Source organism: Phyllobates terribilis, unplaced genomic scaffold (genome assembly GCF_046119375.1).
Source record: "Phyllobates terribilis strain yellow unplaced genomic scaffold, ASM4611937v1 Scaffold_2__4_contigs__length_985480577, whole genome shotgun sequence".
Lineage (NCBI taxonomy): Eukaryota > Metazoa > Chordata > Amphibia > Anura > Dendrobatidae > Phyllobates > Phyllobates terribilis.
The window spans coordinates 173692647-173710329 of NW_027362762.1; the positions used below are offsets into that span (position 1 = coordinate 173692647).

A 17683-nucleotide genomic window follows, 5' to 3' on the forward strand; every position below is an offset into this window, starting at 1 on the left:
TATCTGCTCTTGCTGATCGTGTTTTGCTACCATTGCTCCCCCATCAGCATTTTCCACTAAAGAGAAGAACTAGTCAAATGCAACTGCATTTATGTCAACAGAAAGAATTATTTCTGTTCTCTCACATCCTCCAGTACTTGTATTATTATTATTATTATTAATAAGCATTGCTTATATAGCACCATCATATTCCACAGCACTTTCCAGACATCATCATCACTGTCCCCATTGGGGATCAGTCTAAATTCTCTATCAGTATGTATGGAGCGTAGGAGGAAACCCACGCAAACACGGGGAGAACATACAAACTCCTTGAAGATTTTGTCCTTGGTGGGATTTGAACCCAGGACCCCAGCGCTGCAAGACTGCAGTGCTAACCACTGAGCCACCGTGCTGCCCATACATAATGCCATTCTCAATGTACTTGGCACACACCTAGAATATTACTTTAAAGGAGTTGTGGAGATAAAACAAGTTATCATTCGTGGGATAGGTGTACACTGTGCATAGGCAGAAAGCTGCCAACCAGTGGTGGCGTGGGGTTATATAGAGATCATGAATATGGAGGACTACATGCCAGTAGGTTACTTTTAGTGATACTCCTCTGGTGATAAAACAGTGATTTTATGAAAACTACAGGAAGCAGCCCAGTAAGTAATAAATCACTGGAATCAGGGTCTCTGTCTCTACATTATGCTGCTCTCAGATAAGGTGTCAAAAACCTGGTGACAGATTAACTTTTTTTTTATTTTATTTAGTGCTCATTTTTATCATCTTTACCAAGGAGCTTGTCTCACGGATAATTATGCAGAGCTGTCTAAAGACACCCCCCCAGAGAATCATGTTAGCCACGCCTCCTTGGCAAAGACCATAACTATTAGCACTAAATAAAAAGACCCATATTTCTGGAACCGTACAGTAGATTTTAAAAGAACAAATAACCAAATACTCGGGAGCTGTGTGAACAAAATAAGAGCAAAACCTGGCTACTTTTGTCCTGCTGACTGATCCTCTTAAAGGGACTCTTTCAACTTCAACAGCAGCATTACAGTAGTACAATTGTACCAGTACATCAAAAGGACCAACTCCAGCCACACACTGGTCAATGTCATCTTCACAAAGACCACTTTCACATTGCCATTCGATGCAACACTTGAACTCTTCTTTTCACACAGGAGGAGGGATGCTCTCCATTTTACTAGGCTTCCAATGCTCCATTGGACTTTCCTCGCTCTCTAAGATGGTGACCAACAGGTCACAAGTGAGCATTTCCTCTTTTACTGTAGCTGCTAACTCATTTAAACAAAATCTGTTGCCAGGTTTTTGCAACTTGATGTATGGGCCGAGATTCCAGCGATGTATCACTTACAGAGCTGCTTGGCACCGTTTTGATAAAATCACAGTCTTGCCTGCTGCAGATCTAGCAGTTCTCTGAATGCTGAGCTCTGTATATCCCCGCTCACACCAGTGATTGGCTGCTTTCTGTGCACACTGTGCATAGGCAGAAAGCTGCCAATCAGTAGTGGGGGCCAGGTTATACAGAGCTCAGGTACTATATGGCACAAGACAACAAGTCCTGTAGTGATACTTTCCTGCTGATAAAATACTGAATTTATTGAAACAACAACAGTTCATAGTGGAAACAGGGTCTCTGCCCTTACATCATGCTGCTCTCAGATTACATAGAAAAAAAAACTGCTGTCCTATTCCCCTTTACGGCTGAAGTAAAACACAGCCCACTCTGACCCAGCTAACAAAGTCTCCCATGGCGTAAGTAGCACAGTCCACATAGTCTTGGAGTACATCAGTCTACTACACCTCAGACCACAAGTTGTACAAGATGCATAGACTTTGTGGTGCAAAGTACAACACAATATATATGGAGTGGCGTAGAATTTGTGACTACTACACCGATGGCGTCTACTCAGGCAGAGCTGCGGAGCTCACTGATTAGCTGCAGCGCTGTTGACGTGACTTCAGGGCTTCTGACAACAACAGACACCAGGAGCAGCAATGGAGATTCAGAGTTGGACCCAAAGAGAGTGAGAAAAGCACAGTTTGTTTTTTTAAACAAACTGCAGCTTGGGAACAGGCGTTATCTGAAAGAAGAAAAGCCCTTTAAGTGATAATTAGCCATTAGAGAACACTCCAAAACGATTTTCCCACTATTAACATTCAACTCATAATAAACTATTACTAGAACTCTTTGAAGCATTTTATTCATCGAAATACCCGGTGTTTGTATGTATAGGAGTCTAGGGAGAAGTCCCTGTATGACTGTGCATGCAGAGATAGCTGTCAATCACTTGTAGGACCTCCCACTAGACTGATATATACAAACACCAGGGAGTGCAATGAATAAAATACAACTTACCATATTTTTCGGACTATAACACGCACATTTTTCCTCCAAAATTTTGGAGGAAAACGGAGGGTGCGTCTTATAGTCCGAATGTGGGTGGGGTATATATATATATATATATATACACTGTGTGGGGTGTAGGGGGAGTAGTACTGCAAAGGAGCGAGGCACAGGAGGCAGCAGCCACCTGCTGCCGCCTATACTGTCCACGCTGCTAAAGAAAATGAATATTCACTGCTTCCCATGCCCATGGGCGTGGGGAGCACTGAATATTCATTCTCCTTAATAGCCAGGACACAGTGTAGCCGCAGCAAGGCTCCTGCTGCTGCCCGGGCTATCGCGTGTGCCTGCTATTAAAGGGCATGAATATTCACCCCTCTCCACTCCCATGGGCATGGAGAGGGGTGAATATTCAAGCTCTTTAATAGCGGGCACATGCGATCGCCCAGCAGCAGCAGGAAACGCGCCGCGGCTACACTGTGTGCCGGCTACTAAGGTGAGTGAAGTCACTGCTCCCCACGCACACAGTCCCGGCATAGGGAGCAGTGAGGGATGCCATACATACCAGGAAGAGGGATGAGGGGGGCTAAATATACCAGAATGAGGGGGGCCATGCATACCAGGATGGGGATGACGGGTGCGATGCATACCAGGATAGGGATGAGGGATGCCATGCATATCAGGATAGGGATGAGGGGTGCCATACATACCAGAATAGGGATGAGGGGGCAATACATACCAGGAAGAGGGATGAGGGGGGCCATACATACCAGGAAGAGGGATGAGGGGGGCCATATGTAGCGCCCCGAGGGTTCGGCCGCTACAGGGGTATTGCACCTCTGCCAGAGGTGTGATATTAAACTCCCGGGTAAGGATGCAGTATGGACCAGGGCTCAGGTAGCTGCATACAGCAAACACACCCCATTTCCGAGGGACAGTTCAACGGTGCTCCCATTAGACAGTAATGCAGGCACGACAGACCATGTCCCTGGCTGGAGTGGGGAGGGGGGGGGGAAAACCCAGTGATGTAGGAGCAGGAGGGGACGGTTCCTGAGCGTAGACAGGAGCCCATTGGTTGCTGGTCACCTGGGCTCATGCTTTAGAGGGAAGTATAAAAGGTGGGCACCATCTTAGATCAGGGTCTGTTCAGTCAGAGGAGAAGACAGGGAGCAGAGGCTCAGTAGGAGCTCTGCTCAGGAGTGGGCCTAGAGAAAAGGCCGAGAAAGGAGGAAGAGGAGGAACAGGAGAAGAAGGAACAGAAAAGGAGGAGGAGAGATAGAGAAACAGAAGGGCTCAGGAACAAGAAGGTGGAAGGGACCCTAAGAACCCATGAGAATACCGGGTGAAGGGTCAGGCAGATTAAGGGTACCGGATCCCAAGTTGGTGGAGGAGAAACTACCCTCAGCCAAAGACCGGAGGTCGTGATCATTTATTGTTGCGACACCTCATCAAACCTGCTAGGAAGGCACCATATAGGACAGCGGGGAACGGGGCCCACGTTTACCCGCGCAGATCCGCGGCAGCTGGACAAAAGTGGGTCACTGGTGAGGCAGGCCAGAGAAAGGACAAAAGGGGGTCCTGAGCCAGACTTCTGAACTGCCTGGGAGTTGACCGAGCCCCACACCTGGTGGACGCAGCACGGCTCGGGCGGTCACTACCTGTACAGAAGTGACCCGGAGCACATGAACTGTGAGTAAAAGACATTGGATTGCAGTACGTTGTCTGTGTACTTTCTCGCTTCTCCAGCACTACCGGTACTGGGACTCCCTGCACCATCACCCCCATCATCCATTGCACAACCCTGGGGCTACACTCTTCCCGTGGGGAGTTAAACAACCTCAGCTGCGTACACCATCAGCCTCAGGGGATTACCTTGCAGCGGCGGTTCATAATAACCGCAATCCACGGGTGGCGTAGTCGGACAACATGAACAGCACATAGCAGAATACCATTGGTCTGACCACCCTGAGCCACGGAACCGGGTTGCCACCACTACCCCCATCGTCTCCTGTTGCCTGGCTCCGAGTACCCCACGGCCCAGGGGGTGAGTCAGCTTTGGCGTAGTCGGCAGGATCGTTACCAACCCGCCGCAAACGGGAATTGCGTGTCTGAAAAGAGACTGTTTCACTGTGTAAAAAAAATAAATAAATGGCGCCCGCGCCAGAAGAATGAGCGCCATAATGTGCGCGCCAAAAGACCACAGGAAGCCACCTCCCATCGTGGGCCAGGTCCCAGAATGGCGCCAAAGAAGGAGCCCACCCCCAACAGCCATGAGCGCGGCTGTGGAGATGTCCATCAAGGTGGGGGGGCTGCCCCTGAAAGTGATTGTCACCATGTTGCCCCAGGACCACCCCAATGGGGGTGGGAAGAGAAGAAAACTGTGGGGCAGGGCGCGGTCTGGATCAGTCTGGACGGACCGCACCCGGGAATGGAGGAAAGATTCAACCGCACCCATACCTTGGCCCGGAGCCTGCTGCAGGCTGAACCGCCATGCAGCCTAGCGGAGATCCTGGCGCAGCTCCCTAGAGATCTGGAGCGTGCGCAAGCTGCGCTGGAGGACCTGGATCGGAGGATGGTCCAGGCGCAGCGGGATGCGCTTGCCGGGTGGAGAGAAGAATTGGCCCGGCAGGCTGGAACCCGCCAGCGGCAGGCATCACCCGCACCCCGGAGTGCGCCTGCCTCTGAGGACGGTGCGGGAGGAGAGAAGGCCGGAGACGGCGTCGCGGAGGGAGCCACGAGGACAGAGGCAAGTACAGGAGACGTTACCACCCCAGGCCCAGCAGCTGCAAGCCTGCCCCAGCCTCCCGTCGCAGAACCCGAAGCCCCACTCACCGCACCTGTTGCCGCGCCGCCACTGCTCCCAGCTAGGCCTCAAGCAGCGAGCGCCGCGGCCACACCCCGCCCGGCGCCACGCCCCTTGACCCCGGGCGCCGTAAAGAGGGAAGCGTCACCGGCCTGGTCGCAAGGCCTAGTTAACCCGGGCGCCGTTACCCCACCAGCGCCCCCCTCCTGGACTGGGCCGCCATTGGGCACAACCAGAAGACCCCCGGCCTGGTAGCAAGGCCGAGTGCCCCCGGGCGCTGCTCCCAGATCGGGGTCCTCCGCTATACCACCGCTGGGCGCGGACCTGTTTGCCCAGCACACCGGTCCAGATGGACTGCCGCTGGAGTGGCCGGCCGAACTGACCAGCGGTCAGCCATGGAAGATCCAGCCCCCGCACGAGCCCCTGATACCTGCTCCGGAGCCTGTAAGAGTCACCCTGCCACCACTAGAGGACGCCCAATTTGAGTGGAACCCCGCTGGTGAGAACTTAATGGGGTTCACTCAGGAGACCCGGGCGGACGCGGTCCGTCGTCTGGAGGCCTGCCAACAGCAGCTGGTGACCTTCGAGCGGGAACGGCGAGAGAGACGCGTCAGAGAGGAGCGGCTCCAGGCCCAGAGTGCTGAGCAGAAGCGCAGGGCCCGTCAAGATCCCCGGGCCGCCCGCGGTCCCCGAGCCACTGGGACCGTGATAAAGTTCCACAAGGAGAATGGCTGGGGCTTTATAAGAGATCCGGAAACCGTCGGCGACGTCTTTGTAACCCGCAGGGACGTCGAAAGCCATCTACCCGAGGGACACCGTGGACGTGACCTCTACCCTGGTGATGTGGTCACCTTTACCCGACACGAGGGTGCAAAAGGACCATACGCCCTCCATGTCCATCGGCTTACCGAGGAAGAACTGCAGCACTACGGCTAAGAGGAGAGCCAAGAGGACCCGGACGGGTCTGAAGACTATCCCGAGGAAGGTGCGCAAGGAGGACATCGCCACTGAAAAATAGCAGCGCACCAATGTATATAGTTACCCGTCAGGGTATAAGGACTGTTAAAGGAACTGTTTCCAGAGAGTGTGTGGTCCCCGTTGGGACTGTTAAGAGACTGTTACCTGTTTGAACGTTGCCCCTCATCCCTAAACTGGCTGAGGACTGAGAGCAGCCATTCCCCCTTTTCAACCGGCCGAGGACTGGGAACGGACAATCCCCTGTAAATAGTTGCGCTTCCTAAAGCGCCCCCTACTGGTTTTATAACAAGACTGCAACGTCTACCTCGGGACAGAGAGTTCCTCACGTCTAAAAGTTTGCTGAAGTTTTGGCACTTAAAAGAAGAATGAACACCTGGTTGCAAGTTGCACCGCGGCCAGGATCCAAGAATGTGTTTTGCTTAAAAATGTTTTATATGAAAAAATTTTATATGCTGCTAAATAAGAATGTGAAAGTTTTCTATAATGTTTGTGTGACAAAAGAGTTCCGGAGGCATTAGCAAGGTGTTTTATAGTAGTGTAACAAGTGAGGAAAGTGTTTCCCATAAAGAGAATTGAACTGTCGTCCGTTTTCAAATGTGAAAAGTTTTGAAAAAAAGTTTTGCATATCCTGTACTTAATTGTTTTTTTTGCTCTGTTCCAGCCCGAGGACGTGCTGTGGTCTACCGGGGGGGAATGTAGCGCCCCGAGGGTTCGGCCGCTGCAAGGGTATTGCACCTCTGCCAGAGGTGTGATATTCCACTCCCGGGTAAGGATGGAGTATGGACCAGGGCTCAGGTAGCTGCATACAGCACACACACACCATTTCCGAGGGACAGTTCAATGGTACTCCCATTAGACAGAAATGCAGGTACGACAGACCATGTCAGTTGGCTACAGACTCTACGCTAGGGACCGGCTGCACCTCAATGGGGAGGGTGCAGCTGTGCTGGGGGAGAAAATGGCTAGAAGGTTGGAGGAGTGTTTAAACTAGGGATTGGGGGGGGGTATTCATTTTATAGGTGGGGAAGATAGTGCAGATAATGACCTGGGCACAAATAAAGAAATTGGGGGTGGGGTTAGAACAGTCAATAAAGTAAGAAGGAATAGAGGTACAGAGAGATACATAAAATGCATGTACACCAATGCCAGAAGCCTCACCAACAAAATGGAGGAATTAGAATTAATTTTGTTGCAAAATAATTATGACATGGTAGGGTTATCTGAGACGTGGCTGGACGAGAGCCATGACTGGGCAGTTGATTTACAGGGCTATAGTCTGTTCAGAATTGACCGTACAAACAAGCGAGGGGGTGTGTGTTTATATGTAAAATCACCCTTAAAACCCATCTTGCGGGAGGATATATGTGAATCTAATGAAAATGTAGAGTCCCTGTGGGTGGAGATAAGGGGAGGGGGGAAAAATAGATTACTGATAGGGGTTTGTTATAAGTCTCCAAAAATAATGGAAGCAGCAGAGAATATCCTCGTAAAGCAAATAGATGAAGCAGCGCCTCAAGGAGAAGTCAATATTATGGGGGACTTCAACTACCCTGAAATACATTGGGGTACAGAAACCTGTAGTTCAAGCAAAGGTAATAGGTTTTTGACAACTATGAGAGACAATTACCTTTCACAACTGGTTCAGGACCCAACAAGAAGGGGGGCACTGCAAGACCTAATATTAACCAATAGGCCAGACCGCATATCAAATATACGAGTTGGGGGTCACTTGGGTAATAGTGATCACAAAATAATACGTTTTCATGTAACCTTTAATAAGATGTGTAGTAGAGGGATTACAAGGACACTAAACTTCAGGAAGGCAAATATCCAACGGTTGAGAGTTGATCTTAGTGCAATAAACTGGGACAATATCCTGAGACATAAAGCTACACAAAGCAAATGGGAGACATTTATTAGCATCCTGAATAGGACCTGTGCACAATATATACCCTATGGGAATAAACATGCTAGAAATAGGAGGAAACCACTATGGCTAAATAGAGCTGTAAGGGGCGCAATAAGTGACAAAAAGAAAGCATTTGGAGAACTAAAGCAAGTAGGTAGTGATGAGGCATTAAATAAATACAGAAAATTAAATAAATTCTGTAAAAACCAAATCAAGGCAGCAAAGATTGAGACAGAGAGACTCATTGTCAGAGAAAGTAAAAATAATCCCAAAATATTCTTTAACTACATAAATAGTAAAAAACTAAAATAGTGTTGGCTCCCTTAAAAATAGTCTGGATGAAATGGTGGATGAGGAGGAGGAAAAAGCCAATATGCTAAATGATTTTTTTTCAACAGTATTTACACAAGAAAATCGCATGACAGAAAACATGATTAGTGATAACAAAAATTCTCCATTAAATGTCACTTGCTTAACCCAGCAGGAAGTACGGCGGCGTCTAAAAATCACTAAAGTTGACAAATCCCCGGGCCCGGATGGGATACACCCGCGAGTACTGCAGGAATTTGGTAACGTCATAGATAGACCATTATTTTTAATCTTTAAAGATTCCATAATAACAGGGTCTGTACCACAGGACTGGCGTATAGCAAATGTGGTGCCAATATTCAAAAAGGGGACAAAAACTGAACTTGGAAATTATAGGCCGGTAAGCTTAACCTCTACTGTGGGTAAAATCCTGGAGGGTTTCCTAAGAGATGCTATACTAGAGTATCTGAAGAGGAATAACCTCATGACCCAATATCAACATGGGTTTACGAGGGACCGTTCCTGTCAAATTAATCTGATCAGCTTTTATGAAGAGGAAAGTTCTGGACTGGACCAAGGAAATGCAGTGGATGTTGTGTATATGGACTTTTGAAAAGCTTTTGATACGGTTCCACACAAAAGGTTAATACATAAAATGAGAACAATGGGGATAGGGGAAAATATATGTATGTGGGTTAAGAACTGGCTCAGTGATAGGAAACAAAGGGTGGTTATTAATGGAAAACACTCAGACTGGGTCTCAGTTAACAGTGGGGTACCACAGGGGTCAGTATTGGGCCCGCTTCTTTTTAACATATTTATTAATGACCTTGTAGGGGGCATACAGAGTAGGATTTCAATATTTGCAGATGACACTAAACTCTGCAGAGTAATCAATACAGAGGAGGACAATTCTATATTACAGGAGGATCTATGTAAACTAGAAGCTTGGGCTGATAAATGGCAAATGAGCTTTAATGGGAATAAATGTAAGGTAATGCACTTGGGCAGAGGAAATAAAATGTATAATTACATGCTTAATTGTAAAACACTGGGCAAAACTGTCACTGAAAAAGACCTGGGTGTATTGGTGGACGACAAGCTCAAGTTTGGTGGCCAGTGTCAGGCAGCTGCTGCAAAGGCAAATAAAATAATGGGATGCATTAAAAGAGGCATAGATGCTCATGAGGAGAACATCATTTTACCTCTATACAAGTCATTAGTGCGACCACACTTAGAATACTGTGTACAGTTCTGGTCTCCGGTGTATAAGAAAGACATAGCTGAACTAGAGCGGGTGCAGAGAAGAGCGACCAAGGTTATTAGAGGACTGGGGGGTCTGCAATACCAAGACAGGTTATTACACTTGGGGTTATTTACTGTGGAAAAAAGAAGGCTTAGGGGTGATCTTATTACTATGTACAAGTATATGAGGGGACAGTACAAAGACCTTTCTACTGATCTTTTTACTCTGAGGCCAGAGACGGGGACAAGGGGGCATCTTCTACGTCTGGAGGAAAGAAGGTTTAATCATAATCACAGACGCGGATTCTTTACTGTAAGAGCAGTGAGACTATGGAACTCTCTGCCTCATGATGGTGTAATGAGTGATTCACTACTAAAATTTTAGAAGGGCATGGATGCCTTTCTTGAAAAGTATAATATTACAGGTTATATATACTAGATTCCTTGATAGGGCGTTGATCCAGGGAACTAGTCTGATTGCCGTATGTGGAGTCAGGAAGAATTTTTTTTCCCCAATGTGGAGCTTAGTGTTTGCCACATGTTTTTTTTTTGTCTTCATCTGGATCAACATGTTAGGCTATGGGTTGAACTAGATGGACTTAGTCTTCCTTCAACCTTAAAAAACTATGTTACTCTGTTACTATGCATACCAGGATAAGGATGAGGGGTGCCATGCACACCAGTATAGGGATGAAGGGTGCCATGCATACCAGGATAGGGATGAGGGGTGCCATGCATACCAGGATAGGGATGAGGGGTGCCATGCATACCAGGATAGGGATGAAGGGTGCCATGCATACCAGGATAGGGATGAGGGGTGCCATGCATACCAGGATAAGGATGAGGGGTGCCATGCATACCAGGATAAGGATGAGGGGTGCCATGCATACCAGGATAAAGAGGAGAGGTGCCATGCATACCAGGATAAGGATGAGGGATGCCATGTATACCAGGATAAGGATGAGGGGTGCCATGCATACCAGGATGAGGGGAGCCTTGCATACCAGGATGGAGATCAGGGGTGCCATGCATACCATGATGGAGGGGTGCCATGCATACCAGGATGAGGAGTGCCATGCATACCAGGATGGAGGGGTGCCATGCATACCAACATGGAGGGGTCCCATGCATACCAGGATGGAGGGGTGCCATGCATACCAGGATGAGGGATGTGGGGTGCCATGCATAGCAGGATAAGGATGAGGGATGCCATGCATACCGGGATAAGGATGAGGGGTGCCATGCACACCATGATAGGGATGAGGGGTGCCATGCATACCAGGATAAGGATAAGGGGTGCCATGCATACCAGGATAAGGATGAGGGGTGCCATGCATACCAGGATAAGGATGAGGGATGCCATGCATACCAGGATAAGGATGTGGGATGCCATGAATACCAGGATAAGGATGAGTGGTGCCATGCATACCAGGATAAGGATGTGGGATGCCATGAATACCAGGATAAGGATAAGGGGTGCCATGCATACCAGGATGAGGGGAGCCTTGCATACCAGGATGGAGATCAGAGGTGACATGCATACCAGGATGGAGGGGTGCCATGCATACCAGGATGGAGGGGTGCCATGCATACCAGGATGAGGAGTGCCATGCATACCAGGATGAGGGGTGCAATGCATACCAGGATGGAGGGGTGCCATGCATACCAGGATGGAGGGGTGCCATGCATACCAGGATGAGGGGTGCCATGCATACCAGGATAAGGGGTGCCATGCATACCAGAATAAGGATGTGGGATGCCATGAATATCAGGATAAGGATGAGGGGTGCCATGCATACCAGGATGAGGGGAGCCTTGCATACCAGGATGGAGATCAGTGGTGACATGCATACCAGGATGGAGGGGTGCCATGCATACCAGGATGGAGGGGTGCCATGCATACCAGGATGAGGAGTGCCATGCATACCAGGATGAGGGGTGCAATGCATACCAGGATGGAGGGGTGCCATGCATACCAGGATGGAGGGGTGCCATGCATACCAGGATAAGGGGTGCCATGCATACCAGGATAAGGGGTGCCATGCATACCAGGATGGATGGGTACCATGCATACCAGGATGGAGGGGTGCCATGCATACCATGATGAGGGGTACCATGCATACCAGGATGGAGATCAGGGGTGCCATGCATACCAGGATGGGAATGAGGGGTGTGATGCATACCAGGATGGGGATGAGGGTTGCCATGCATACCCGGATGGGGGACTGGGGTGCCATGCATGCCCGGATGGGCATGAGGGGTGCCATGCATACCAGGATGGGGATGGGGGCCACGTATAATAGGAAGGGGGGGCATATATACCAGGATGGAGTAAGTTAACAGAATTGGGGGACATTACCCCTATACGAGTGTCAGCAGCAGACCCCCTCCCCCTTAACAGGGCATCATGACCACATTTTTGCATACATTTTTTTTCTATTTTCCTCCTCTAAAACCTAGGTGTGTCTTATGGTCCGGTGCGTCTTATAGTCCGAAAAATAAGATATACTGAATATACTGAATATTTTCCAATACGCCTACATATCATGCTACGCAGTTTCTCCTTCTCTACACCATGTTGTCCACAGATCAGACGGCATGTACAATGTGACAGCTGCCCTCTAAGGACTGCATTGTGCTCATGTCTTATCTGTGCGGTTTTTATTCTGCTTCATTTGTGACCATGCAACAACATGTATTTCATTCCGTAAAGGTGATACGTCAACGATTGAGGTGAACAGATAATGAATCAGCTGAACTTCCCCAGTCACATAACAATGATGTGAGAACGTCTGACAGGAAGAGGCTCCTGTGGTAACCATCTCATCCAACAGACCATAAAATAACAGAAAATGTGGAAAATATTCGCTTTTAAGCTCCAAGTAACCACATGCTCCATATTTTAGGAATAAAAATGGGAAGTGGAAAAAGTATGAAATTAAAGATAAAATATAGTAGGATTAAGAAGGACGCACACTTTTTCACAGAATAACTACAGATATATGACGTGTGAATGTATGTACTTATCACCAAAGTGCTCTAAATAGATCATATAACTTGAAGAAGTCTGGATTGTCCTTGATATGGTACATGCCAGCATCAGAATGGAGGAAGCTTCATGTACTCCAGGGGTGCAGAACCTTTTCGAATTCAGGGGCCATGTTACAACTCCCATGGATTAAAGTAAAAGATAAAAACTGAAAGGAGTATTCTCATCTGAGACATTTACGGTGTATCAACACTATATGAAAGTAGCATTTTCTAACATGACGCATATTCCATAATGTGAAAAAACGGTAATTGTCACGCAGTGCCTTGGGACTATGGGCGCTAACCAGGTCCCTAGAACTAGGGGCGCCCTTTTCTATGCCTGTCCCCCGGATTACTCCTGAAGGTGGAAATGCTGGGTTCACGTGCCTTGCTTTACTCCTATATCAACCCTTATCTGTCCCCTCCACCACACATTGTCCCCCGGATTACTCGTGAAGGTGGAGATGCTGGGTTCATGTGCCTTGCTATAGTCCCATATCAACCCTTATATGTCCCCTCCCCCACCCAGGGAGGTGGGAAGCCAAAGTGTACAGGAATACACTAACCAAATAAACTACGGAAGATGGAGAGGCATAAATGAAAATAATCATACAAAATACACACACCAAACAACAGAGTGGGACACAAAGGAGTTAAAGGATGTAAAAACCAAATAGGAGAGGATGAGGATGTGCACACAAACAAACTCCAAGCAACAATCTCCTGAACAAATCTCCAAACTCCAACCACGAACCACACGTCCAACTCCCAACCAGGCAGTAAGAACTAACACTTGCAATTCCTAAGTGCCAGGGCGAGCATATATAGCTGAGGGGCCAACAATGAACAGCTGAGATCACCAAAGTAAGAGAGCACCAGGAGATTCAACTGAACAGATTAACCCTTGCACTGCTAGCAAGGATAAAAACTGCCATGTTTAATAAGATGGTGAAGCAGTTCTAATCAGTGCAGGAGTTCGTGAAACCAGAAGCCGCAATCTTCTGGCCCCTTTCTATCACGGTATCCACGTGACATTAATCTTAGCCAGCAGCAATATCCAAATTTTCAAGTAAAAAAAAAGAGCTTTACTGATCCATTAAAAAGATATGAAAAACACACAAGTTTAAAAACAGGACATACTGAGAAAAAAACGCTACTCGTTTCGAACCAAGAAATATGTACAGTTCTTAGTCATGTCATTTCACACTGCAGCAAGATATCTAGACGTAGAAAAATGTATCACAACTACTAAACACCTAACATTACTAGAAAGAAATGTGTAAAAGGCAGGATACTTCTGGGACTCCTACCTATCAGGAGAATAGGAACACCATGCTTCCCTGTTCAGCACTCCACAGAATTCATATGACTGCTACAGAGCAACTCCCATAAACTACAATAGAGATAGTCATAAAGCACCTATCCACCACGTCATCTCCTCTATGGAGGGCTGGGCCAATCAGTCATATATGGTAAAGCTATGCCATAAATGTCTGACATGGGAATAACATTTTACCTGGGGTAATAGAGAAGCAGAAACAAATGACACCAGAAATACCAGGTCTGCCATATAATATATTTATCAGCCATACAGGTATGCACGCATCCCCTTTACATTGACAATCTGATAATTAAGGGCTGCACAGACTTGTTGTGCCTTGTTGTGAACCCATAAACAAGACCTTTCCCAATTTAGGGGATGTGTGACACTGTTTCATCATTGGCAAGAACTTTTTATAAAAGTTGAAATGGTCTCATGTGCATGGGAACAGGCTATATATCTGTTAATGGATTTTATCAACTTTAATGGGATTTCCTGACAATGTAATGTGTGTAGGGACAGTCTGTATGTTCCCTGATGACATTTTTACCTGTCCAGACCCCTGTTTCACCAAGAGATAAGAGTGATCTTGTCTGGTTATGGGCTTCTCAAGTTCTGATCTAGTGACCAGCAAAGTTATAGAGGAGTTGGTAGAAATTTGGGCTACTTAAAATCAACAAAACATTGAGAAGTCCTTTATACGGGGCGATACACATGTACCATAGAATTATACATGCATCACAGCAAAGTAAGGGTTCATGTACACAAGCGGGCAATCGTTAAAATGTTGTAACTCACGACTAGGAAATGATGTTGAGAATTGTGAATGAAATGATTGAAGTGCGCCCGTTACATTGTAACATCGAACATCATAATAATATAAAGTGTAGCTGTGTCCAATATCTATATGTATATCTAATAATACAATATCCCCTGATACTATTTATTTGAATAGATGAATTCATAAAGTATTGTACAAACATTTCCGTTAATATTGTTCAAAGAAAATGTAATCAAATTAAGCGAAGAGAAAATGTTTTCAATAATATGAATATTTATTTGTTCCAATGCTCTAACTGCTACTGAACACTTTATTACCTTGGAACACGATTAACCCTATTTAGGACTTGTATTTCCACTCCTCCTTTTTCTGGTCTGATCATTGAAAGAGTGAACAATCTCCATTTACATTACATCATTTTCGAAAGTTAAACAATTCCATGCACGAAGAAACGAGCGTTTCTGCACACATCGTTCAGTCGCTCAACCCATTCACATTACACAATGATAATGAACGATGAGCTGTTACTATTAGAATCTGATGGACTATCGGCCAGTGTAATTGCAGCTTTAGACCCCAGACTCTTGCAGCCTTGCCCATAATTGTATCAAACTAAATCTTCTCAGTTTACAGATATTCTAGAACGAAGGTGAACAACCTGCAACCCAGGGGCCCCATGCAGCATACAATGTAATTCTGTGTGGCTCCCTCGCCATCTTGATACAAACTATTTTCAGTACGTGACTGTTCGCATTTAGGTTCGATATTTAGAGATAAAAGAAATAACTCACGGCTCGAGAGCAGGGGTGGGAAAGAACTAACAGAGCAGTGTGTAGCAATCTGGGTCTCCCATATATTAGGATAATGGCATCAGCAGACCATTTTTTGGCATTCCAAAAAGGAATACAGTATTTTGCAGATATTAAGATTATAAGATGCACCACAAATTTGGGGGTGGAAATAGGAAAAAATGTTTTTTTTTAAATACATGTGCCTTATAATTTGTTTTACCTGAGAAGCGGCAGCGGTGGAGCGGGGGTCATAGGAGCCAGGGTCACTGCTTCAACAGGTGGGCAGCGACTGCAGCAGGAGTGGGGGGATGCTGCGGGCCCCGTCCTTTCAGAAAGGTCACTGATTCAGGAGGACTGGGGCGGTGTCTGGAGAGGTGCAATGCCGTGGGCCTCGTCCTCAGAAGAGGTCGGCTGTGAGCGGACGTACCTTCTCTCCTACAAAGCCATACGGTGGGCTTAGGGAAAATGGCCGCCGGAGCATGCGCAGATCGAGATCTTGAGAGACGAGATCTCGTCTCCTAATATCTCAATCTGTGCATGCTCAGGTGGCCATTTTCCCGAAGCACACCGCGGGAGAGGTAACCTCCGCTCACCGCCAAATTCTTTTGAAAGAGAAGGGCCCGCAACATCGACCCACTCCTGCCCCAGCCGCTGCCAACCTCCTGTATCTGTGATCGCTTCCAAGGTAAAATATTGTACCTTCGCATTATAAGACGCACCCCCATTTTCCTCCCAAATTTGGGGGGGGGGTGTCTTAAAATCCGAAAAATATGGTATATAAGAGAGGTGAGCATCTATGCATGGAAGACGTTTGATGGGCCATTAATGTCTAAATAAAACTGCCTGTAATGAATAATGGAGACATTTGTGTGAAAACTACTTTTATATATATTCAATTGAGCTCCCCTTAGACTACAAAATAACTTACTGAACCCTTGTCTTCACCCCGGGTGAAGTCATCCATCTTTCTCAAAACCCCAAGGTCAAAGCTTGCTCTTCCCCCATCATCGGCACTCCTTCTCCGGCCAGGCATGCCTCTTTTTGGCCTGCTTTCAACTTTCTTCTGTCGCTGATCAAGGCGGCTGCCACTGCTTAATTTTCTCACTGGGTTTGTCAGCCATTTCTTCAGAGTGCTCACAGACCTCCTGGATCCTGGGGAACTGGGGGCAGAGCTCGTGGAGGGCTGAGGTTGAATGGAAGCCACCGAAGCCGATATGCTGCCATCACTGCCAGCAATTGAGTAGGATTCTGAGGACGAAAGAAAGAGAAATATACATTAGTGTTCTGGAATAAATCCGTTCTTTCAAGGATTCTGCATCAAGGTTGAGTGAGAAAAAACTTTTATCAATAAAATGCTTATGTTTCCGCCTTTATTTATGAAGAGCATATCTTTAGGGAATATATATATATTATAATTTAATTTATTTATCAATCGGTAACAAAAATCCATGGTGAAAATCCACAAAAAAATCGGGTGCTAATGAAAAGAATTGACTTGGAACAGATTGAAAATCCACAACATTGGTGAATTACTCCACAAATTCTTTCCTCAGCATGTGGGTGAGGTTTGATACATGGAAGCAATCATCAGAAAATGATCTCTAGCCAAAATCAGGTTTTTGTGTTACATGTATTTAGCAATTTTTTTTCATATCACAATCAATCTTTATAAAAAAAATAAAAAAAAATAGTCATCTTGCTATTTTCACAGTGGCCACTGGGGCTTTTTTAAACTTAGGCCACGTGCACATTATCAGTATTTGGTCAGTATTTCACAGTATTTGTAAGCCAAAACCAGGAGTGGAACAATCAGAGGAAAAGTATAATAGAAACACGTCACCACTTCTGTATTTATCACCCACTCCTGGTTTTGGCCTGCAAGTACTGAGGTAAAATACTGATCGTGTGAACGTGGACATATACTTTCAGTCCCTTCAGAAAGAGTTTTCAGCAGTTTCATTATCAGCAAAGGCAGCAGCATTATAATGTCAGGTATCACCTCTATAGACAGCTGATAGCCTAATTGTGATTGGTGAATTCTGAGTTATGTGCCCACTATGCAGAAATGCTCCGGATTTTTTCCTGAGCGTTTCTGCATCTCCCTGGCAGAAAAAAACGCATGCGGATTGTACATGCGGATTGTACATGCGGATT

At 46.6% G+C, this 17683-nt stretch overlaps 1 protein-coding gene across 3 annotated transcripts in view; it reads right to left on the minus strand.

The window, feature by feature from the left end:
- ARHGEF25 (Rho guanine nucleotide exchange factor 25) overlaps window positions 1-17683 on the minus strand; it is a 399528-nt gene that overhangs the window by 54808 nt on the left and 327037 nt on the right. For all 3 annotated transcript variants that reach the window (XM_073663292.1, XM_073663291.1, XM_073663295.1), the window contains one exon: window positions 16458-16777. In XM_073663292.1, coding sequence (XP_073519393.1) covers window positions 16458-16777 — 320 coding nt within the window. The remainder of the gene's footprint in view (window positions 1-16457; window positions 16778-17683) is intronic.